At 36.1% G+C, this 24,043-nt stretch overlaps 1 protein-coding gene across 12 annotated transcripts in view; it reads left to right on the top strand.

The window, feature by feature from the left end:
- The window catches only part of SUGCT (succinyl-CoA:glutarate-CoA transferase), a 323,333-nt gene that overhangs the window by 46,108 nt on the left and 253,182 nt on the right, over positions 1–24,043 (top strand). For all 12 annotated transcript variants that reach the window (XM_057371355.1, XM_057371361.1, XM_057371350.1 and 9 more), the window contains exons 8-9: positions 1,567–1,710; positions 19,201–19,296. In XM_057371355.1, coding sequence (XP_057227338.1) covers positions 1,567–1,710; positions 19,201–19,296 — 240 coding nt within the window. The remainder of the gene's footprint in view (positions 1–1,566; positions 1,711–19,200; positions 19,297–24,043) is intronic.

Below are 24,043 nucleotides of genomic sequence, written 5' to 3'. Positions count from 1 at the left end.
TGAAACACAAAAGAAAAAACAACTTTACAGTGTCTTCAGTCAGAAGGCCATGAATTGGCATTTATTTGCATGTGTAAAAAAAAAGTTGGTTCTTTTTTCGAGCTAGAAGCCTGGAGTGTGTATACTGGAAAATGCAAAACTAAGCTTTGACTGGGGGAGGGACTGAAGAGGAGGGAGAAAAAGGGGGTGAGAAGACTGAAGCCATATGGTTCTACCTTTTAAAAAGACAGGCACCCTTGTCTACATAACRTGGCAATTGTTTAGGCCTTTGCCTTCTAGGCATAGTAAAATTCAGTCTTCACTAGCTTCTCTTGTCTTTAACATTATCTCTTTTCTTTTTGCATTGCTGAGTTGAAGCCCTATGTTATTAGGAACAAAAAGTTGCATAATAAATCCTTCATGATCTGCAGCCTGAGGCATCACAAAGTGGCAGTTTTGTGTAGATGCCGCAAGGATGTCTGGTTTTCAGGGCTAGTTTTTATATTTTGTTTCACTCAAAGATATTTATTTCTTGCAGTAGCTGCAGGTGACTGCAACCATTCAGCCAATTCCTTATCTACCAAGTGGCTGGTTCAGAGGCAAACATGTCATGTGGGACAGAGCCAAATGCTTTGCACAAGTCCAAGTAGATGACATCAGACACTCTTCCCAGATCTGCTACTGCTGTAACCCTATCGTAGAAGGCCACTAAATTTGTCAGGCACAATTTGTCCTTAGTGAAGCCATGTTGGCTGTCACAAATCACTTGCTTTTTTTCCATGTGCCTTAGCATAGCTTCCAGGARGATCTGCTACACAATCCAGCTGGATAGGAAAAGGAGACTGGTGAGCCTACAGTTCCCTGGTTCTTCTTTTTTAACCTTTTTAAAAATGGATGTTATGTTTCCCCTTTTCCAATCAGTGGGAACTTAYTGAACTACCATGACTTCTCAAATATGATAGATAGTGGCTTAGCCATTTCCACTGGTCCCCTCAAGGGAGCAGTCCCTCAAGCCAGGTCCTTCAAGTCCTTCAGATGTATGTCATCAGGTCAAATGGATTTGTGCACCTTCTAGTTACTTAGACAGTCTTAAGCCTGATTTTTTCCTAGTGTGTGGTTCTGTTTTTCTAAARTGTTGTGTCTCTCCAACAGATTTTGGGGTGGTTGAAGCCCGCCATGAGGAGCAGGATTTGTGAATGCAAGGCCACTGGGATCTGTCTGTAGAGGGCCTCACCCACTCTGTTTACCTGAATAGCCAGGAGTAGGATTATAGTGTTACCTGTAATTGCCCTCCCTGTGCTCTCAGTCAGCCCTTCATCTGTCCCTAGTGAAACTCCATGTGCTTCAGATGGTTGACATAGAGGGAAACACTGCCTTTTTGTTCCTCTGCTTGTCCTTCCTAAAGAGCCTGTATCCCTTCATTCCAATACTCCAGTCATAGAAGTTATCCCACCATGTCTCTGTCATGCCAATAAGAACAGCCCCGCACAATCGTATTGTCTCTGCTTGTTTTCTGACTTTTAATTTTTTCCTTCTTTATTGTTTTGTTTGTCTTGTTTTGTTTTGGGGTGTTTCCTTGTTCTTTAGGATGGTGAGCCAGTCAGACCAGGAGTAGCAATGACAGACCTTGCTACTGGGTTGTATACATATGGAGCAATTATGGCTGGTTTACTTCAGAGGTATAAGACGGGAGAAGGACTACATATTGATTGCAATCTCTTGTCGACTCAGGTAGGATTTAAAAAAAAAATTGCTTTTCTTTGTGTAGATGTTTGAACCTAAGAATACCATTTGGCTATAAATTAATGTGCATTAGTTGGTACAACTAATGATAACAATAATAATGAGAGTAATGACATTATTGATCGTTCTCTTAACCTGCCACTGTAGTAGTGACCATTTTATATGACATAGTTATAGATAGTTACCTCTGCACTAAGTTTGATTTTCACTTTTTAGAGAAGGGCTGCCATGTTCTTTGGAAACACAGGTTGATCAAGGTTTATAATATACCTGAGATTGTAACAGCGGTAGTAAGTAATTTAAGAAAGACAAACCTAAGTGGTGAAACCAGTGTTGAAAGGAAGGCTTTGGCACTGGTTAACATTACTTCCAGAGCAACTGAATAACTTGTGCAAAATCACTTAGAGTAATAAAGTACCCAGGCTTCAAAGTAATGTAATCCAGGAGGTCTGCTTTTTGCCTCTGGAAATTAAAGAATGAAGTAAGCTTGAAAATGCAGCATTTTTCCTGGGCCCTTTAAAGGCAAAGTTGTTTTGATCATGAAAGAAATACCATATACTACAAATAATGAGATCTTTAACTCTTCTTTAAATATTTAAACACCATTGGTGCAGTGATTTATGATTTCTAAAATGCAAGTGATACTGATTTTAGCTGCATGTGATCAGATGAGAACATTGTATTGGTGATGTAGGTATTTGCTGGTACCAACTGGGCTTATGGTACAGAGGAAGTTTTGTTAACATTTTAAAATGCACATCAAAATTTTATGTTCTAATTAAAGCTGTTACAATGATCCATTGTTTTAATCTTTATTCAAGTGTGTTTTTCTTCACATTGTACCTGTYGGTAAAGTTGAGAGATGCCAGTGCCCATTGTGCTAAAAGTTGGCCCATGTGTGAGTAAGAGGTGGGACAAGATGACCTCCAAATATTCCTTCCCACCTTTATCATTGTATGATAACACTGTTTGAGACCAATGATTGAGGTTGCTCTTGTTTTAGTACCTACTGCTTTTGTCTGAATAACCACTGAAATCAGAAAGGAGGGGAAACCCTTGCTTAAATTAGTGAAGAACTTTTCATTTGTTTCAGAACAAATGTTTATAAGAACTGAACTTAATGATGTGTCTCTATTGGAAAAATGTTTAGAAAAAAAAGCAGCTTAGAAAAATACTTAAAATGTGTATTAAATGCTTATTAAGTATTTTATGTGTACAGATATGTGGGGGGTTATGGTTAAGGTTTTGTAGTGGTATGTATTATGGCAGCAACTCCTTGATATTTTTAATTTCTAATTTTATTAAAAGTAYGTCTGATAATTTTTATTAATCTCTGGAGTTATTTTTTTAAATTCTTTGTTCCACTGTTTTTTGACTTTTTTTTAATGTAGACTTCTTGATTATTATTAGATATTTTATCAAATGCTGGAAGCAAGAAGAGTTGAAGTTAGGTGTTGCTGTAGCTCTCTTATTTCAGATTATTTTGTTACCTCCTGTGTCTTTATAGCATTTTTCCTTGATTAGGTAGGTTTTTCTATGTTCTGTGTTCTAAGTGTTCTTATATTGCAGAATTTCTGTCTGAACTTTCACATCATTGTACTTTAGGTCACTCACTGGTATACACAAGAAAGATTGAAGACCTGCATAGATGTTAGCAAACAAAGCATGTGACATGGTGTTTGTCCTCTTCACGATTAGTTGAAGCAGAACTAGATGGTCAAGGAAAAGCTTAGCAGTTTATAGGATATTTTTTTTTAAACATTAACCCCTACAATGCTTGTTATTGAATTATAGTTATCTAAAAGTTATTAAGAAGTAATTCTGTAAATGCACGCTCTCATTATAAAATAAATGTTTTTATTTACTTCAGTTTTGGGTAAATTAAACTCAAGTTGATATATTGGAACAGATTATGGGTAAAACATGTTATTCAGAAAATGGCTCTGTTGCTTCAGTCCAAATTAATTTTAGGGTGTTGGCCCAAGAGTGTAAAGAGAACATCTATCAAATTGGAAGAAGTATGTATGGATGAGGTTCTAAAGTAAAAAAAAAAAAAAAAAAAAAAAAAAAAAAAAAAAAAACCCAACCCCGTGATCAGTCCCATTAAAAAGATGTGTTAAAATAAATGAAGAAAAACATAAGTGGCAGCTGAGTCTGTCTCAGGACATCTAGTTTCTTGGTTTGTTTTCTTTTCTTTTGTACTATTGGTGGTGATTTGTAAGTCTTTAAGGGATGAGTGTCTCTACTAAGAATSAGTAGTACAAATCTGAAAATTAATGTAAATAAATAAATAAATAAACTCTTGCTGTACTTCTAATGATAATTAGTTTTTTAAAAGGAAGTTAATCAATTACTGTSATACAATCAGGTTCTGTAAAGATAGATGTTTTCAAACAGATTTTGGTTTTACATCCCAGCTARGTATCTAAAGCTAGCTTTTCCTCATGTGATAAATGTTTAAAAAGAAAGACCTTTTGAAGTTTCTCATGGATGCTGCCAAAAAAAATGAGGGCCCTAAAGTTTTAGACTTTCAGTTTATTAGGTTCTTGCTGCTGTTGATTAATGGTAGGAACTAGAGGTCAAACAGATATGATAACAAACGTCATGATAACTTTCCTTCAGCATGGGTTTCACTGAAGTGTAGTAATTTTTAATGAGAATAAAAGGAATTTTCTTTTCTGTGTATAAAAAAAAAGCATTAGTGAACCATGCCATTTATAGTATTGCGACAGCAGGATCTTGTATGATACTTCTTGCCAGCATTTCAGTCACTCAGCTAATACAGCAGTGTGCTTGGGCCTTTTGTCCATCCCTTCATCTGAAAATTGTGAACTCGGCCAATACATRTGTCTTCATTGGTCAGTGTTGATGACTTTGACTGTGTCAGACTGGAATAAAACCCCCAGGGGTTAACACACTAATTTAATTAGAAAATCTTGAAAACTGCTTGGTTTATTTTATAGCAGAAAACCTAGCATGTGGATATCCATCTGTGTCTGCACTATAATTTTTCTGCTTGCATTGCAGAAATGGAAAAGGATTTTTTTTCTAGAGGGGAGGGCTCAAGAATGCATTTGAGACTAATTTCCTGTACAGATATGCAAATAAGAAAGAACATTCAACTGCCAACAAAAATGATCTGAAACTTTTTAAAAAAAATTCCCACAGACTGGCAAATTAGTTTCATATTTAAGTGATCTGTGTAGATCACTATAATAGAACCAAATTATAAGTGAGATCCTGTTCTCTGAAGAATACTATTTCTAGAATATCTTAAAATAGAAATATTTCTTTCAAATTCTGTGTTTTAAGCACTTATTGCTACCGAGAGAATTTGTTTCCACACAACAAAATAAAGTTCTAGGATTTTTTTGAACAAGAGACATGGTAACTCTTAGGATGTGGTTTTGCAGTGAGCGGTAACTTTCTGTATCTCTCATCTATAAACTTTTAACCCATGTTGTATGATTCCTTTGAAATTTTTGACTTTGAGATGATTAACAGTTGTCAGCTCCAGATCTTTCAGCATCTAAATAGTGTCCTTTACATGATACTGGTAAATAAGAAGGAAGTGGAGTTTGGATTTGGTTCCAATTATGCAATTGTGCCTTTTCTTCTGTTGTGGCTAAAAAAAAAAACTCTTGGAAGTTTTAATATCCTTCCTGTATTTAATTATGACCAGGCTCCAACAAATACTGTAATAATTTGGTTTCTCTTGGATTAAAAATCTGCAAGAAATATTTAACATTTCTGCATTTTTGAAGTATATGTTTTCCCTTATTCCACAGACAGGATAGTATGGTTAATATTGTTTGTATAACATGGTGGTTCATCAGACACTTCTCTGCTTCTAATTACTGTGTTTTAGTTTGTATTTGCCATAGCAAACACTGAATTTTCTTATAATTTTGATGTGACTAGAAAAACCTAGAAAATTGGTATAAATTATTTTCTTTATTTCATCTTTGTGCTTAATTTGACAGTTTACTGAGGTTATGATGAGGGTTAGAAGCTATTAGTTTTTGTTTCTGCATCATRTTTTCCCAAGATCATTCTGTTTAAGGCTAACCTATTTAAGGTGCTTTTAATGCTATCTATTCAGGGCTTTCATGGCATGTCTTTTAGCAATTATTGAATATAGGTAAAACTCATAACAATTGCATACTGCTGTAGGGCATACATGGCATCACAGAATCCCTGAGCAGTTAGTTGTGTGGAAATACCCATCTTGGAACTTAAATACTGCTCAAGTATCTTCACTGTCTTGTTGTTTCTCCACTTGCTGAGAGTCATGAGTTGACTGAATAAAGAAAGAAAAGAATCTTTTTTAGAGGTTATTGCTTCTGGTGGTTTTGGAGGCTAACTATGAGGACTATTACAGAGTTGTCTTGTTTTTGGGTATGCTTTGAGTAAGTGGGTTTTTTACAAGCTTATAAACCATCATCTTTGCAAAACGTTTTATTCTTAATCTCCATCATAATAAAAAATTGAGCATGTGCTGTATGGACATGTCATCTGTTTCACTGTATAGCTCTCATATGGAAAAGTAACAAATCTGAATTAATGTGAACATTTCTTAAAACATATACTGAACTTTAAATACTCCTTGGCCACTATTCTTGATAATTTCCACTGAGGACATCTGTATAACTAAGAACAGAACTTATTCCTCTGGATTTTGAGCAGCCAGAATTTGATTGAATACTAACATGACAGTAACTCAATTTAATATTGGCCTCAGTGGAATGTGTTTTATGATTTCTAATGATTAGTTATGCAGTCATTGGTGGAACATCTCTACTGGATCTTGGTTGTATTTAGTGGCTTTCTTTACTCTGTAAATAGAGTGCATATTCAAATTGCAAGGGAATTTCTTCTTTAACTACTATCTGACACTAAATTCTGTACCTTTTTGTCTTTGCTACCACTGTTCTTGTGCTAAAGACACTAAGCCTGAATGAGAGCAGCTTCATTTTCCTGTGTTGATCTGCCTCTGTCATCAATTAGAGAAAGACTAGAAAGGAGATTAAAAAATGCCACTATATTACTAAAAAAAAAAAAAAAAAAAAAAAAAAAAAAAAAAAAAAAAAAAAAAAAAAAAAAAAAAAAAAAAAAAAAAAGATAAAAAAGAGGTTGTCTGGAGTGGGTAGGGGAGAGACTTTGAAGACAAAGGAAGACATTACTTTTAATGAGTTTGTTATTTAGTTGACTTTTAAATAAGGATGTAATCTTGGAAATGGAATCAAGATGTTTATTACCAGCAGATCAGATTTTAGAATCCTGCTGGGTATTAGGAGCAGGATAACTTGGGTAATTGAAAAGAAAGGACAATGATTTCAGCAGCTAGTAGGAAAATAAGCACATTTAGTGTACCCCAAAACCTCACCTGCCCCTCTAAACTCACAGAAGCTTTCAGAAGTCATTCTGTAAATTTATCAAATTAGGATAGAGCCTTTCAACACATTACGCTCCAATTATTTATGTAAATAACAAGTGAAAGGTTTATAACTTGATGGAAGAGATTTCGGTTTTATGTCGTGGAAAATTTTAAGTTAGCAAGACAACTGATTTTCATGTGCTGTTGGACCTCTGAAAATCTAATAAACCTTAACAAGTGTGGCATTTTAAAATATGCTGATGGAACTCTACCTAAGGTTTCAACACTGCTTAGTTGAATTACTGCGGATAACTCTCATTAAAATTTCTCTATAGATTAAAATTTATTATAAAAAAAATGGTGGCATAAAGGATGACACTGAAACACATTTGAAGTAATGGCTTCCTTTAGTTTGATGAAGACCTGCTGCCAGAATTTCTCTTTGTATTCAGTATAGGATTGTTTCTGTATTTGGTATTGGTTTTGGCTAATACATTAGATTGCAAGTTCTTTAGAGAAGTCACATGTTATTAGGCCAAAAGTCATAATTTATTCCTTGTTCTATTATAGTGAAAGCTATKAAAAATGTGTTCAAACTCTAGTCTAGGACTTCAAAAACAAGTATCCAGTAAACTGTCTGAAAGTCATAGAATCATCAAGGTTGAAAGAGACCCTTAAGATCATGAAGTCCAACTGTCAAGCCAGCACCATCGCTATAACCCCTAAATCTCATCACCCAAATCCTGACACTTCTTAGACATCTCCAAGGATGGTGACTCAACCACTCCTCTGGGCAACCTTTCCAGTGCTTGACCACCCTAACACTGAATTTTTTTTTCTCTTATCTTATCTGAATCTCCCCGTCTCAGCTTAAGGTCATCTCCTCTGATTCTCTCACTGCAGGTACAGTAGAAGAGACCAGCCCCCAGCTCACTACAGCCTCCTTTCAGGTATAGAGGAATGAGGACCCTCCTGAGCCCATCTTCTCGAGAGTAAACAAACCCAGCCCCCTCAGCCATTCCTCACAAGACATGTTTTCCAGAACTTTCACAAACCTTGTTGCCCTTCCTTGGACACGCTGCTGCACCTCAACATCCTTTCTAAAGTGAGAGTCCCAGAGCTGAACTGAGGCCCAGTACTCGAAGTGTGGCCTCACCAGTGCCAGGTACAGGAGGGTGATCACTGCCCTGCTCCTGCTGGCCACACTGTTCTTCATAGAGGCCAGGACACCATTTATCTTCTTGGCCACCTGGGTGCTCTACTGGTTCATATTGAGCCGACAGTGAACCAGCACACCCAGATCCCTTTCTGCTGAACAGCTCTTGAGGGCTGTGTGAGGTTACTGGGACCCAAGTACAGGACCCAACATTTCCCCTTATTGAACCTCATGCCATTGTYCTCAGCCCATTGGTCAAGTCTGTCCAGTTTTCTCTGCAGCCTTCCTACTCTTGAGCAGATCAAAATCCCACCCAACTTAGTGTTTTCTGCAAATTTACTGAGGGTGCCCTGAACCCCCAGGTCCAGCTCAGTGTTAAAGATGCTAAACAGGGACCATCCCCAAACTGAGCCCTTGTCACTGCTAGTGACCACCACCAGGTGGATTTAGCTGCCATTGACCACAACTCTCTGGCTCCAGCCATCCAGCCAGGTTTTTACCTACTGAAATGTCCACCCACCCCAAACCATGAGCAACCAGGTTTTCCAGGAGGATGCTGTGGGAAACTGCCAAATGCTTCACGGAAGTCTAGATAGAGTATATCCACAGCCCTTCCCTCATCTACTAAGTGGGTCACTTGGTCACAGAAGAAGATCAGTTGGTCAAGCAGGACCTGCCTTTTTTGAGTCCATATTGGCTGAGCTTGATCCCYTGGTTGTCCTGCATGTGCCATGTAATGGCATTCAGGATAATTTCTCTCATAACCTTGCTCTGAGCTGAAGTTGGACTGACAGGCCTGTAGTTCCCTGAATCATCCTTCAGGCCTTTCTTGTAGATGGGCGCTACATTTGCTAATTTTCAGTCAGCTGGAACTTCTCCAGCTAACAAAGACTGCTGGTAGAGGATTTGGAGTGGTTTAACAAGTTCTTTCACTAGTTCCCTCATTAATCTGGGGCAGATGCCATCATTGTAAATGTCTAGTCAGAGTTCAGTTATTTGTAAAAATGTCTTGCCTTGTTTAGAATGAATATCCATAATACTAGATTTCTCTGATACATATATTTGAAGGTTTTTTTATTCAAGTATACTTTGTGATAAAACATTTTGGGTTTTTTGTGGTACTGCTTAAATATTTTTTCTGGATTGATTAAAGAATAACTTCCTTCTTCAGGATATTATTTGCAAATGTTGCCACTGTTTAAAAAGCATTATGCAGAAGTGTCATATTTTAACTACAGACTCATTGGTAATACTCAAATCAAATAGAACTTTGGACCACATTTCTCTGACTTGCATGCTGTGTAACAGCTTAGTAGATGAACTGCATCTGCAATGTGAACAGCTTTAAAGTACTCAAAAGAGAGCTACGGGCATTGCTTAATGCTGCATAGGCACTGAAATTATAATCTTGTAAAACATCTTCTTTCAGACATTTAATTCAATTGCATGAATTTGTTTCTTGTGTCATCCCTGTAGTGCATTAGCACCAAAATTCTTAATGGATGACTGGAGATTTTCAGTGTTAGAACTAAAGCTATTGTTGTTCTGCTGAGGTAATACTGTGGGAGATTTTGCTGTGGTAATAGGGAGACAATATTTGCACATTTATCAAACAACCAAATAGAGACAACTTTTTTCTGTATGTGCCTCCCTATATATCAAATGAAAGGTCTAAAAATCTACTTGTTTGCACTGCTGCAGCACAAGCTGTTGAAATTATTCCTATAGTTTATTTTTGTATCTGGTCATTACAGATAAGATGAAAATTACATTGTCAGGAGTAGACAAACACACCTAAGATTCTTTTTTCGGTGCAAGCATTAATGCTGATAAATGTGGAGACAAAAAAGATGAGTGCTGTAAATGGTTAGAAGTACACATATTTTTGTTGTAAATGGCACTGTTCCTAATCATAAGATCAAAAGTGAAAAGTGCCATAATACAGTTTGTTTTGGATGTTGACACCTTTCCATGGATAAGCATCCTTATTATTAATTAAATAGAAAAAATAGAATCCTTCACAAAGTGTACATAGCATCCAATTTGGAGCCTCTGGATACTACACTATTGCAAACAGGCAGAAAAACTGCTGTTGTTATTCTGATGCCAGTCTTCACAGGTAATTAAATTTTATGTGAGCAAAATCTGTTTGTCATATTTTTATGCTTTCTTGTTTCTATTCTCAACTGTAAAATATAGCTGCCATTTTTGAAATAGAAAAGAATAATTTAGCTTGGAAAAGACCTTTAAGATCATCAAGTAAGTCAGCACTGCCAAGTCCAGCACTAAAACATACCCTTAAGTGCTACATCTTTTAAATACCTCCAGATATGGTGACTCCACCACTTCCCTGGGCAGCCTATTTCAGTGGCTGACAACCATTTCAGTGAAAAAATGTTTCCTAGTATCTAATCCAAACCTCGTGGGTTTAGAGGTCGTATCACTTGTTGCCTGGGAGAAGAGACTGACCCCTCATGTCACTATAGAGAGCAGTAMGGTTGTCTCCAACCCTCCTTTTCCCCAGTTTGAACAACTCAAGCTCCCACAGCTGCTTCTCATAAGGCTTGTACTCCAGATCCTTTAACAGCTTCATTGCCCTTGTCTGGACATGCTTCAGTAGCTCAATCACTTCTGGTAGTGACGAGCCCAAAACTGAATACAGGATTTGAGGCCACACAAGTTCCAGTTATGGAGCACTGTCCTGGTCCTGCTGGCCACTCTATTGCTGATACAGGATGCCGTTGGCCTTCTTGGCCAACTGGGCACAGACTGGCTCATGTTCAGCTGCTGTTGACCAGCCCCCCAGGTCCTTTTCTGCTGGGCAGTTTTCCATCCACTCTGCCCCCCAGCCTGTAGTGCTGCCTGGGGTCATTGTGACCCAAGCACAGGATCCAACACTTCTTGTTTAACCTCGTGTCAGTGGGCTCAGCCCATTGATCCAGCCTGTCCAGATACCTCTGCCAAGCCTTCCTACCCTCCAGCAGGTCATCACTGCTGCCCAACTTGGTGTTGTCTTCAAACTRACTGGGAGTGCATTCAATTCCCTTGTCCGCTGTGTTGTCAAAGATGTTAGGCAGAACTGGCCCAAATACTGAACCTTGGGGAAATAGTGACGGGCTGGACATAGCACCACTCACCATCCCKCTCCAGGCCTGGCCATTCAACCAGTTTTTTGTCCAGTGAACAGTGCACCCATCCAAGCCATGAGCAGAAGAATGCTGTGGGAAACTGTCAAAGGCTTTACTAAAAAGTCCAGGTTGACAACATCCACAGCCTTTCCCTCATGCACTTAGTGAGTTGCCTTGCCTTGGTAGGAGGTCAGGTTGCTTAAGTAGGACCTGCCTTTCATAAGCTGTACTGGCTGGGCCTGATCACCTGGTTGTCCTGCATGTGCTGCATGATCTTATGCCTGAGCCTTTAGGTGTTCCTTCCTGTAGATCATGCAGACTTCCTAGACTCCTTTGTCCTAGAGGAMTGCCTCCCGAGGGACTCTCTCAACCAGTCTCCTAAACAGGCCAAAGTCTACATTCTGAAATTCCATGGTAACAGGTCTGCTGATGTCCTTTCTTTCCTTCTGCAAGAATTAGAAATTCTATCATTTCATGATTGCTATGCTCAAGCTTAGCACCACCAGCTAACCGTCTCTGTTCACAGACAACAGGTCCAGAGGGCCCCTTCCCCGCCTTGCTCTCAACAACTTCATCAGGAAGTCATCTTCCACACACTCCAGAGACCTTCTAGACTATTTCCTCTTTGTTGTGTTGTATCTTCTAGTGATGTCTAGTATGCTTATAAGAACAAGGGATAGCAATCATGGGACATCTCTCTGCTGCTCACAGAATATTCCATCTGCCTTTTATTCTGGTCTGGCGGTCTGTAAGACGACCACCAGGATGTCTGCCTTGTTGGCCTGCTTGATTCTTACCCACGAATACTCAATCCTATCATCACCATCGTTCAGTTCTAGACAGTGAAAACACAAAACGTGTTAGAGTGTTAAGAGAAATCTGTGTACAWTGTAGCAGAATAAACTTTTTGTAAGTTGAATTTTGCCTGGAATTAGTAAAGCTGTGTGAAATACAAAACACAATGCATTTAATATTTCAAGGCACTTTTAGTCTTTCTTCAGAGAGAATAAAGACTTAAGGAAATAATTGTAGAAGTTTATGGCTAAAGTTGTCTGATATGTTTGTTATCAGCCTCTGATTTCATTTAGAGCTCTGCCAAAGTTTGAACTGAATTTTCCATGTCATGGAAAAGAAAAAGGTTTTGTTTTCAAAGTTATTTTTAAAATGATTCACCTGTTTCCAGAATCCTGTTATGGGAAAAGACATTGATCGACTTTTTTTTTTCCTTTCCAAGATACTCAGTACCTTCATTTTCTGGGTTTTGCACAGAGTATACAGACTAACTTTGGACATCTTGATATTTTTAACCCTAAYATTCTCCTTAACAGATTTTTTTTAATAGAAACAGATTCCTTAGAGGTGTTCCTGTGTTATTATAAAGGTGAAACAGGATTTTGTAAGTGATTGAAATAATGTCTTTCCTTACGATTTCAGAAAAAAAACTTACTCGTATTTTATCATAATCAAGAAAATGAAAYTTATTCTTCCTTTTAGATGTGTCTTTCTTCAAGAATTAAAAGAAATCCCCCTTTTTTTTTTTGTTTCATTTTTCTCTTTAATGCCAACACTGTCTAATAGCTTCCATGGTCAGGATTTTGTTTCTGGTCCTCCACCTAAAATGCATCTGAGTGTGTRGAAGTTTATTTTTTGTTWATTTGTTTGTTTGCATGTTTAATTGGAGACTGAGGAGGGATAGGAGTCCATTTAACATTTACTTACTCTTGAAACTGTGTGCTGAATAGTACGTACTTTTGAATTACAAGCCCTACATCTGTTAGTTGCATCAATCTTTGCTATTGTTAATACTGATTGATTCTTAATGAGGAAATGATCTCCATGCTGTGGGAGGCACAGAAGCATTCATTCTGGTCTTTTTTATAAGCGCTAAATAGCTCATTAAAAATGATTTGTAAATCAGTTCTTTTTTCTTGTTGTATTTCACTGAATGTAGCAGTTCTCTGCATGCAAATGCATTGTATTTTTGAAGATGCCTCAGTTTCTGTTTATTAGATGTAGTAGTCTGAACTTTTTTTTTAATAAAGCAAAAAATGATTTGCCATCATTTAAATGCAAAAAAAGTATCTACACAACTGTGTACCGTAAAGTGTTTTGCTCTTTTTATCTCTCTTAACCTCTCCAAATTCATGTTCTAGATAAGGTTTTCAAATAAATTACCTTTTATTTTCTTATTGCATGGTTTGGTTTTTTTTTTTTTAAATTGTTTCTGCTTCAGTAAATACCTCCTAGCACATCTTTTCTGTGACTGTAATTTGCTGTGTGCTGTTGGTCAGGTGGCTAACTTGAATCAGCAAATCCCCCATGCTGCCTATGAGTGCTGGCACAGATTTGGACACCTGCCTAAGTGTCTGGTTGAAAGGCACTTAAACAGGACACTCTAGGAGACCTGTTTCAAAATCGTAGTTATTTCTCCTTAAAAATTTGATTTTATCTTAACAAGATTGTACTTGTGGCTGGGATCATGCCATTTACTGATACTTCAGGGCCAGGAGTTTTCTTTTGTCAAGGGTGAAGTACTGATAATTTCCTGGAGTTTTGCATTAAAAGAAATCGGTGTCACTGAGAAGAAAACACKTTTTTTCCCGGAGCACAGTGTTCATAATGTGACCGTGGACATTTTCCTGAAAGTCTCTTTAATAGTAAGCCTTGACCTATGTGATAGTAATCTTGCTTTTTTTTTTTTAGTTCACTTTTGCAGTCTAGACCTGCTGCCTTGATGTAGGGACATGACAGATGAAGCAGTACAGTCTTGCTCATTTGTGGGCAATGGCTTTGCTGTGTATTTGCAGATGAGAATGTCTGCCCTGCCTATACGTGTACATCACTCTTGAACTGATTTTTAGCTCCTGCAGGTCTCTCAGCTTCAGGCAAGATGGGCGGCCCATACAAGCCCAAATGCCAGGTGATGTTTGCTGACAGCTTCTGGGAATGCTGTGGTTTCCTGCTGGACTCCTGTGTGCTGGGCTGCCTTGAACTGGGGCAGCTCTCTTGCTTCTGCACAAGACTGACTCCTGCTGCCCAATTCTTTCTTGCAGGAGTTTGAAACACAATTCCCTGCCTAAAAATGGATAGAACACTACCATTCATTGTGTACTACACCCTGAAATTGTTGGGTCAATATTAAGGAATTACATAATTAGCTGGAAGAGTGGGGGGTTCCAGGTAGAGATAAAGGTTTTGGGTTTTAATGGGGGTTGTTTTTTGTTTTTGGTTTTKTTTTTTATAACGCAAAAATGACTCAAGGAGGGAGAGCTGAGAGTCACTCCATGCACATTTCCATGGAAGCAGCTTCAACAAGGGCAATGGGAATAACTGCAAAAGCAAAATAAATCTAATTTAAACATTATTAAGTATTAAGATATTTGTTGCAACATGGAAAAGGGAAAACATAAAAAAGTAAAATCAGTCATTAGATAAATAATAGATAAATAGCTAAATTAGATAAATAGCATAGGATCAGGAGTTTTAAGAGACCTTCTGTAGTGTGCACCAAATGTAGATTGTGGTCTTATATTCACATTTTTCTCATGTAAAGATTTTGTTAACATGTCACTAGAATTATGGAAAGGTGTAAATGGAAGATTATTGGCCTTTGCACAACAGAACACAGTGGAATTTTCTAGAATGATTTTTTCCCCATAAAGTTGTAAATTAATAATTATGTTACTACTTCTGTAGTGTAAACATAGGTAGCATAAAATGTTACCTATGCCATTGCAAAACACTCGAGTCTCAACGTTCCTAAGAGCCTACATGCCTGCTTTAAGAAAAAGTAAACAAAGAATGAGACAGAAATAAATTAACTTGGCTTAGAGTTAAAGCATTGTTAAGATATGTGGCAGGATAGCAGACACAAAATTGGAGGGAGAAGAAAGTAAAGAATAGAATTAAAATGCATTTTCTTCTCTTTCCAGTTACCTGTCTTCTTTTGTTATTCATATGCACTTGTTGAAATTGCATGTAAATGATTGATTGACTCAGCAAACTCATTGTAATAAATAATGTTTGATGTGCTGTCTTGAACAAAATCTTTAGAAATTCTGTCTCTTTTCTTTGTMTGCTGACCTTGTGGCTTTTAATATCTTGTTTCCCATCTGTCTGATTCCATCATAATCTCAGCATAACTTTCAGACCATAATGCAGCTCTCTTTTTGTTCTGATTTAAGTAAGTCTGTAACACAAATATGGGATTTGGTCTTCAACAGTAATATTAGAAAGGAATGTTGAAATATGTATTCCCTTTACTGATGTGAAATAAAGAAACACTTACCTGTAGATATTTGATAATACATATTTACAGAGCATAGATCTGTCTCTACAAGTAAATGAATACAGAGATGTCTCTATCTTTGTATTACATCTGCTTTAATGTTACAAGTTCAAAGGTTACTTTTAAGGATTATTTCTTAATTAATGGAGAAAAGAAATGGGTCTATAAGCTTTCAGAAAAGCAGTTTTAAATACAGATTTAAAAATACTTTGCTGAATATGTCATACAGATCTACCCAAAATCCAATTTGTGAGATTGATTGTACTGTAGATACTTCTGTGGCAAGAAGTGTCTCTAGCAGTGAGGTTCAGTTTTGATTAAAGGGGAATTTGGAGAAATAGACTTACATTTTTACAAATATTTTTTCTAAGGTATATAATGTCTGTAAAAATGTTCAGTTAGGATATCTTTTTTTTTTCTTTTTCTTTTTTTCTGCTTGTAGTTCAGCAGTTTCATTTACAGCTGTAAGATATAGGCAGATAAATTCTTTGTGTCCTTTATTAATGACATAAATTGTATATGCTGAAAGATCTTTCTGGATAGTGCCCTTTTAGTAGGACTAAATCATTAGAGACACTAAAGAGGATGAACTGATCCAGCAAGAGAGGAAAGGGAAAAGCATGGCAGTGCTAGAAAAATCTAGGACAGTTTAATGAGGCAGTAGAAATAGAACCATTTTCAAAGTTTGATGAAACTGTCAGAGTTATTATAAATGTGGCACAAGGCCATGGAGTTCACTCAACTGTGCATTTTCAAATAAAGCACAAAACACTGATATATTTACTTTGATGTGGTCTATATTGTGGTCTATTTGTTTGGTGATGATACTATATTTACTGCTAATAATTCATTTTGGCTGGCTAATTTGGCTATGGATAAGGTACACAAATCCAGAGAAGGAAGTCAAAGGAGGCCAAAAGCTTTTTTCCTTTATGATTTATTGACAAAAACAATAATAAACAAACCAGTTTCATGGCCTACATAGGCATACGCATTCAAGCAAATGATCAGTACTTTGAAATGGAATTATTCTTCATACTAAGTAGCAAGTTGGTCAGAGATCTTGATGTAGTCTAAGCAATTGTCAGTTCCAACATCGCCATTTTTATTAAGCTCTGACTTCCCTGGCCATTTCTATCTCTTGCTAATGAAACAAGTCTGAAGCAGATGCTTAAGTGGTGAAATTTCCGTATCTAGTGAGTCTCATGTTGTAATTATTTTTTTCCTCGTATAGTGTGAAGAAGTGCTTTGGAGAAATCTAGATATGTGGTTTTTTTCCATTACTGAAAATATTACTTTTGTCTCATCAAGGAAGCTGAAGCAATTTGCAGCACTGTGTGAAAAAGATACATTTTTAGGGATAGAAGTTTTCTTGAGAAGAATTTTTTAAATGAAATTCCTACCCCTATTTCTACAACATAGAATGTAGAAACAAATAGATGGAATGAAATCTTTCATTATATTCAACATAAATATATTTGAATATTTGTTTCACTAGCTTTTGATTCACTGTGTCCTTCCCAGAGTTAAGTTTGATACAGCATTTCCTATATGCAAAATGTGGGGAGTTAAATGCACATTCATGGATCTTTTGAAGTAAAAGCTGGTTGTAATGGGTACATCTCACCTGTCAGTGTAATTTGTGTGTAAGGTGGCAGCTGTGTGGTGTTGCATGTAAATACAGAAGAATATCTTATGATTAATATTTCATCATCACAGCAGGGCCATTTGCTGTGGTAGAAAAAGTATCACAATGGAGTGTGACCTCAAAYTGAAGAATGGCAGGAAACATGGGTCATGGCTAGGTGTTCCTACTAAATGACCCAGTCTTGTAACTCATCACATTGTAACTCTATTTCTATTATCACTGTATATTTCATTCTATATTGCTGAGGAAAGTTACAAACTAGAAAAGAAGTTCTTTCTGCATACTCCCAGTTACATTTCCTTAACTGCTGAGACCTTCCTGGAGACCAAAGGACAGACTACACCTGGTTCAACATTTTAGCCAAATAATAAAATATTATTTGGCTATAATAAAAAAAAAGCTGGAGCTGAAATAATAATAAAAAAAAGCTGGAGCTGAAATCCAATTACAAAACATTTTCCAACAGTACTCAGGAATAAGGAATTGTATTTGTAGTTAGTATGTATGAATATAAATTTTGTCAGTAGTTAGACTCTTGTTTGCTGTATATTTTCTTAAGTTTTCTGCTGTACTAAATCACTGCATCCATAATCTTCAATTAAATATTTTCTTTAAGTATGACAATGACATATTCACTTTGCCTTTTCAGAATWTATGGAGACAGAACAAGAATATGAAATGGCATGTGTTTTTCTGAAAATTCAGATATAATTCAGATACAATTATATTGGAATTTAAATAGTGGACTCTGAATTAATTGTGTGTTTTGTTGTAGTTTAGACTGATTGGTAGGTACAAAATAGTATAAACACTTTGAAAATCAAAGCAAATTTCTTCCATCTGATGGCAGAAATATATAGAAAGTAATATTTTTTGAAAAAAATGTTCACATGGTCTACTGTTTAGGCAAGCACTTGTACATACTGGTGGAGCTAGTTAACTGAATAAAACAAATGCATTGTGTCTGATGAGTTAATGATAACCTTGCATGGTAACTGTAATGCTTTATTGTGTTACTTAGCTTCAGATAACATCACACACTGTATTCCCTGAAAGAATTAGCAATAAAGCATCTGCCATGTATTATAACAGAACCGCTGATTTTCATGCATTACGGCATCATAAATGTTCACTTCTTTTTCCTAAGATATAATAATAGTTGCAAAATATATATGAAAACTCTCACATTCTGGTTACTAAGTTAGCATACCATATTTCCCCCAAAGTTAGTATTTTTCCAGTTCTGTCTGTCTGACTAATAACTTGCTAAATCACTCCTTATCTTTTTATGACAGATGATTTATCAAGGCCTACCACTTAATTAATATTACAGAACATGTGGGGAGCTGAAGAATTCAGAAGTATTTTCCATAGCTTAGGCATGTAAAATGAGAAGCATAGGAGAAAACAATAATTTAATCTTGTAACCGTGATTTAAGCATGGGATTCAGGTTCAGGAAATAGTGGAATGGTGAGTCCTATCCCGCAAATCCATCATGCTTACCACTAGACTTCAGACAAGACACTCATTTTTTTCTTTGCTGCATTTGACAATTCTGCAAACTATTTAGGATAACGCTATCTTATCTCTCAGGGTAGTTTAATGCCATGTATGTCCAACATTACTAGTGTATGTGTAGAGGAAATGTATTCATTTTTGAGTTTTTTGAGTTGTACTTAAACACTTCCATGATATAGCTGTAGCCTGAGTTTTCCTAATAGTTAGTAAAAAAAGTGTACAAAATATATAATACCTAAAGGATACTTTTGTGACATAAATATGTTAATTTATGTATCTAAAGCACATAGAATGGAAATCTCAGAGAAGTTGTCAATAAAGTTTCAGCTTTCCTGAATATTGTACTTTTTCTCCATTTTCAGGTTGCATGTCTCACTCATGTAGCAGCCAATTACCTTAATTGCAAAATTGAAGCAAAACGCTGGGGTACTGCTCATGGCAGTATTGTTCCATATCAGGTAAGCAGAAAGCATTAGGTTTTTCCCTTGGAATTTATTATTTTGTGTATTATGAGACTGAGAACTGACTTTTCCCATGACCTGCTGTAGTCTGTAATGTGTCTGTGTCTGGGTATGACAAGGTTCTGTTGTTCATTGTCATTTCTGCATTTTGCATATTTCTTCATCAGCAGTAGATTAGTAACAGAACACTGAAATAGATCAAAGGTGTTTGCTGAAACTGGATGCCTTTAAAGCTATCATGATGACTTGATTGGTTTTCACCTGACAGAGAAACCTTTTTTTTAAAGGTTACCTGACTTCCATACCAGTCATAAACTGAAATCTTTATATCTTTTCCCTCTGAATTTTGGCGGTTTTATCTTTTGGGTCTATAGGAGCAGTCTAAATGGCCAAGATGATCTGGCAGTACTACAAAATAGTTATTTTCTTATGATTTTGTTACAAATCACTGCCTCAATGAGACAACAGGTTGACAAAAGTAGTTAACCTGAAATCAGATCTCCTCAGCAGAATTCATATTCTGCTACATCTAATGAAAAGTTGACATTCCTTAAAATAACATAATCTTCATCATATAAACAAGCATAGAGGGGAAAAAAAAATCTCACTGCAAGTTTTACCTTACTTTTGACCAGTACAGGAAACTCCTAGTAAACAAAAACCGATTCTTTTTTGGCTCTTTGTTTTCTGTTCTTTGATGGAGGTCATGCCTTTATGGTGACTTGAGCATACATTTAATTTTAAAAAATCTATTCTTTATTTCACAATTTTTGGCATTTCTCATCAAATAGTCATGTTTGCATCTAGCTAGGCAGAGCCTCTATTAATTTCTGGCCAGAATCCTTAAAGTCATGAGAGGGACAGTTTCCAGCATTTGTCTGGGATAGCTGCACCTAAACACTGCTGAGTTCCTTTACCTTCTCCYTTCTTTTTAAAGAAAGTGAGGGAAGTTCATTGTATAGTCTTCCCAGTGGTGATCATAATTTAAAGATTTGCTGCCTGTGACCATAAATGCYGAAGCAAAAGCTTTCCACCATTATGCAGAAGACTCTCACTAGCTAGTCACAGCCAGGCCTCCTCAGGTCTAAAAACAAAAGGAGTTGGTTTTGTAAGGACTAAGTCTACTTGATCTAGGAGACCTTTTCCAACCACTTGCCACTGCATAATGAACTTTTATGYTCAAAACTTTTATATTTTGTTATGAATTAGCTACAAAAAATGTCAAATTGTCTCAGACCAATGGGGAGGTTTTGTGGTTCTTTCTGCAAGAATGGGTATAGTCCTGCAGTTTTCTTGTCTCCAGTGCTACTGGTGTAGCAGCCATGGGTGTGTTTTCTGCATGACCCAGTGTGACCAAGTATCCATTACACAAGTATTTTCATTCTGCTGTGTTTCTGTGATGCGACCTTTTGATGCAAGCTTTTTTGAACTTTGGTATGTTGAAAGTATAAAACAGATCTGAGGTATCTAAAGTTTGTATAAGCAAATTAAAAAACCTGACTACACAAAACATTTTATCTTCCCCATATGGCATTTGGTTGAATAACTGAAACTTGCATTCTTTTGTGTCCTTTTGGCCTTTGTTTTTTCACAGTCAAAATAAAAAGCTTACATTGAGTATCCTTTGTTTCCTTTTTCATAGACTGCTCTTTGGGTCTAGGAGATTGTTTTAGCTGTTTTTTGATTTAATCTAAATTAGTCATTTAGTGTAATCTAAATTAGTCATTAGTGTAAATAATTACTTTAAAAAATCCTAATAAAACTGTAGTTCCTGTGTTTCTGTATGCTGTTTCTCTAGTAGGTATTAGAAATATTACTTCAATATTATAGCAATTTTAATCTGAATTTTCTTGTTCATAAACCAGTAATTAGGGTGGATTTACTATGGGTGGAGTTTTGTGTCTATGTATTTGTGGCTTAATGTTCTGTCAGGTAGCATGGTTGCAATTCTGATTGTAGCCATAAGAATATTTTGGGTTTTAGAGGGTTTTTTTTTTCCTTTACTAACATAAGCTATACTTAGATTGCAAAGCTGTTCATAAACTTAAATTAACCCTCACTGTTTCCATTGTAGTAGTTGTATAGTTTCTCCCACAGCTCATTTGTAATATCTTTTAGAACAGAACTCTGAAACCTTTCAATCCTCATCCTACTTATTGAATATACTGTTATTTGCTTACTGAACTAAGGATTATCACAATGCAAATTTTTACAAATATTTTTTTGTTTCAAGATATTTTATGCAAGTGAACTACAATTCGTTCAAGTAATTAAAATACAAATCAGAAAATTCATTTTCTGTATATTTCAGAATAATTAGGTGGTAGCAAACTGTTGGTTGTTTTTTTGCATGTCCTTTATTTTGTTTCCTTTTGCTGTGTTGTGAGTGTTTTTACAGGTCATAAGTTATGAAGTGATACAGAGCATGCAATCCTCTAAGAAGTGTCAGGTTATGTTAAATCATGGATGATTGGGTAAACATGAGATCCTCTTATAGATTAAAAAGGGCAAAATCAAAATAACTTACACCTTCTTTCAGTGTGAAAGATGTCTGATCGGAGTCACACTAGAGTACTGACCAAAATAATAAAAAAATCTGTTGAAACATTCTAAATATGTACATAAATATACATTTTTTTTTCTTACAATTGTTACAAGGAGCATTCTATCCTGAATGCTATAGTAGCTTTTATTTCACTGAGCTTCACTTGAATTAGTTTGTTCAAAGTATCTTTGCAAATGGTTCTATTTTTTTCTATTTGCAAGGTCAAATTTGCCTTTGACTGTATCTCTATTATTTCACTGCATTTTCTTGCTGCTTCTTGACTGAAAAACTAGCAGTATAATTTGTCTCTCAATATGCTTTCTAGATGGACCTTTTTTACTTTTCTTTGTATTTAGAAATGTGAAAATGAAGCATTAATGAGGTAATGAGTTTTCTCCTTCCTGAAACTATTAACATTTTCGAAAATCTATTTCTGATCTGGTCTGAGATATTAAGTCTGGTGTGCAGGGGCCTCCATACTCTTAAGGTTTTTCTCAATTGCTGGCAATGTGCTGACTTCATGACATGGGTCATCTGAAATGTCTTTTGAGTATGCAATATCTTCCAGGCTTCTTGTAAAACTATCTGTAAAGGTTTACCACAGATTTTCAGTGGAGGTGAAATCTGCAATATGACACAAAGATGAAGTAATCTACATTTTTATCAGCCGAAATCAGAAACAGTTTTTTCAGTCCTGAAATCTTTATGAGAAATTCCTTACTTTGAACATATCTGGTGTTTAATCAGGGCAATGTAGTTTGAATAGATGACTCCTGTGATTGTTCATGTAATTGGATCCCAGTTTGGTTGGTTTCAAGTGTTAAAACACAAACCTTGAGTTCTAGGCTGTATCTTAAATATAATTAGTACAATTTTTAAGAAACAGTTTCTATAATGAGACACCTTGTTTTTCAATGATTATCCAGAGAAAATTGGGGCTTAAAAGCATCCGGTATACATAATTGTGCTGAAAAGTAAAGTTCTTACTGTATTTCATTTGGGATGATAAGGTCTAGTGGTTTCAGCAATGTTTCTCTCTTGCCTGTACCATGCATGAGATCTGGACACTCAATTTTCATCTTTCCATTGGCCCACTTGGAATTAATTTTCCTGAGAAAGTCTATCTAACTGGAATGTTTACAGGATATTTCTTGTGCCAGCTTATCACTCTGCCATCAGACACCCTAGGCAAGTGGGCACTACTTTCAGAAGCAAATTTCCAGCAAAAGGTATAGGGCTGTTTCCTCTCAGGCCATGATGATAAAAGTCTCAGTTTAGAACAGTGAGAAACCAAGTTCTTGCAGAGATCTAAAGAATATGTTATTTTTGTTCCAGATTTGGTCCTAAGACTCACAGGGTTTTCTCAAGTATAGTTCACTATATTTTCAGAATGTGCAAAGGCACAGCCATTCTGTACCGAAGTTGAAAACATGAGACAACAAAGGAATTGTTATTTTAACCAATTATCTTTYCTGTTGATTGAAAAATGCATTGTAATAACTCACAACTCATCAGACCCTCCATTAATGTTTTCTTTGTGTTAGAGCATCAATTAGATTCTTTAATCATCAACTTCCTTTTGTGCTAGGCATAAAATTTCTTTCATATGAGGAAACTATCTTGGTATCAAAGTCGGTTGAAATGTGTAATGAAAATCAAAGTATAGGCTCACAAGGAAGTGAAAGTTATGAGGTATTAGGAAGATGAGTACATTCTTAGATAAAATACCTCTGCCTTATTTTTGTCATCTGCATCTCATACTTTTTGGTCATAGAATTTCATACTGTCCAGGAATCCTACAAAGAAAATCCCACACATGTCACTTGTGTCTCATCACAGGAATAGAGAAATTCAGTTATTGACTTGATTTATCTGGTAGAGATGCTTTCCACACAAAGGCACAACGTGCACCAATTTTTCTAACTCAGCTCTGGAGAATCTCTCAGAACTTTAATCTCTTTTTTTTTTTTTTTTTTTTTAACAAATTTTTTTTTTTTTTTTTTATTTTTTTTTTTTTTTTTTTTTTTTTTTTTTTTTTTTTTTTTTTTTTCTTCCAATGGAGAGGACAGCAGAATAATTCCAATCATTTAGAAATTTCAAACTGCTTATTCCATGTAAGAATGGTGATATGTACTCATTTTCTTGTCTGTCTTTATGCAGTTTTATTGGATATTTCTGCAGTTAATGAATCTTGCAATC

This window comes from Malurus melanocephalus, unplaced genomic scaffold (genome assembly GCF_030028575.1).
Source record: "Malurus melanocephalus ecotype Western Australia unplaced genomic scaffold, MMel_1.1 scaffold_145, whole genome shotgun sequence".
Classification (NCBI taxonomy): Eukaryota; Metazoa; Chordata; class Aves; order Passeriformes; family Maluridae; genus Malurus; species Malurus melanocephalus.
This window is presented reverse-complemented; position numbering and strand designations above follow the sequence as displayed.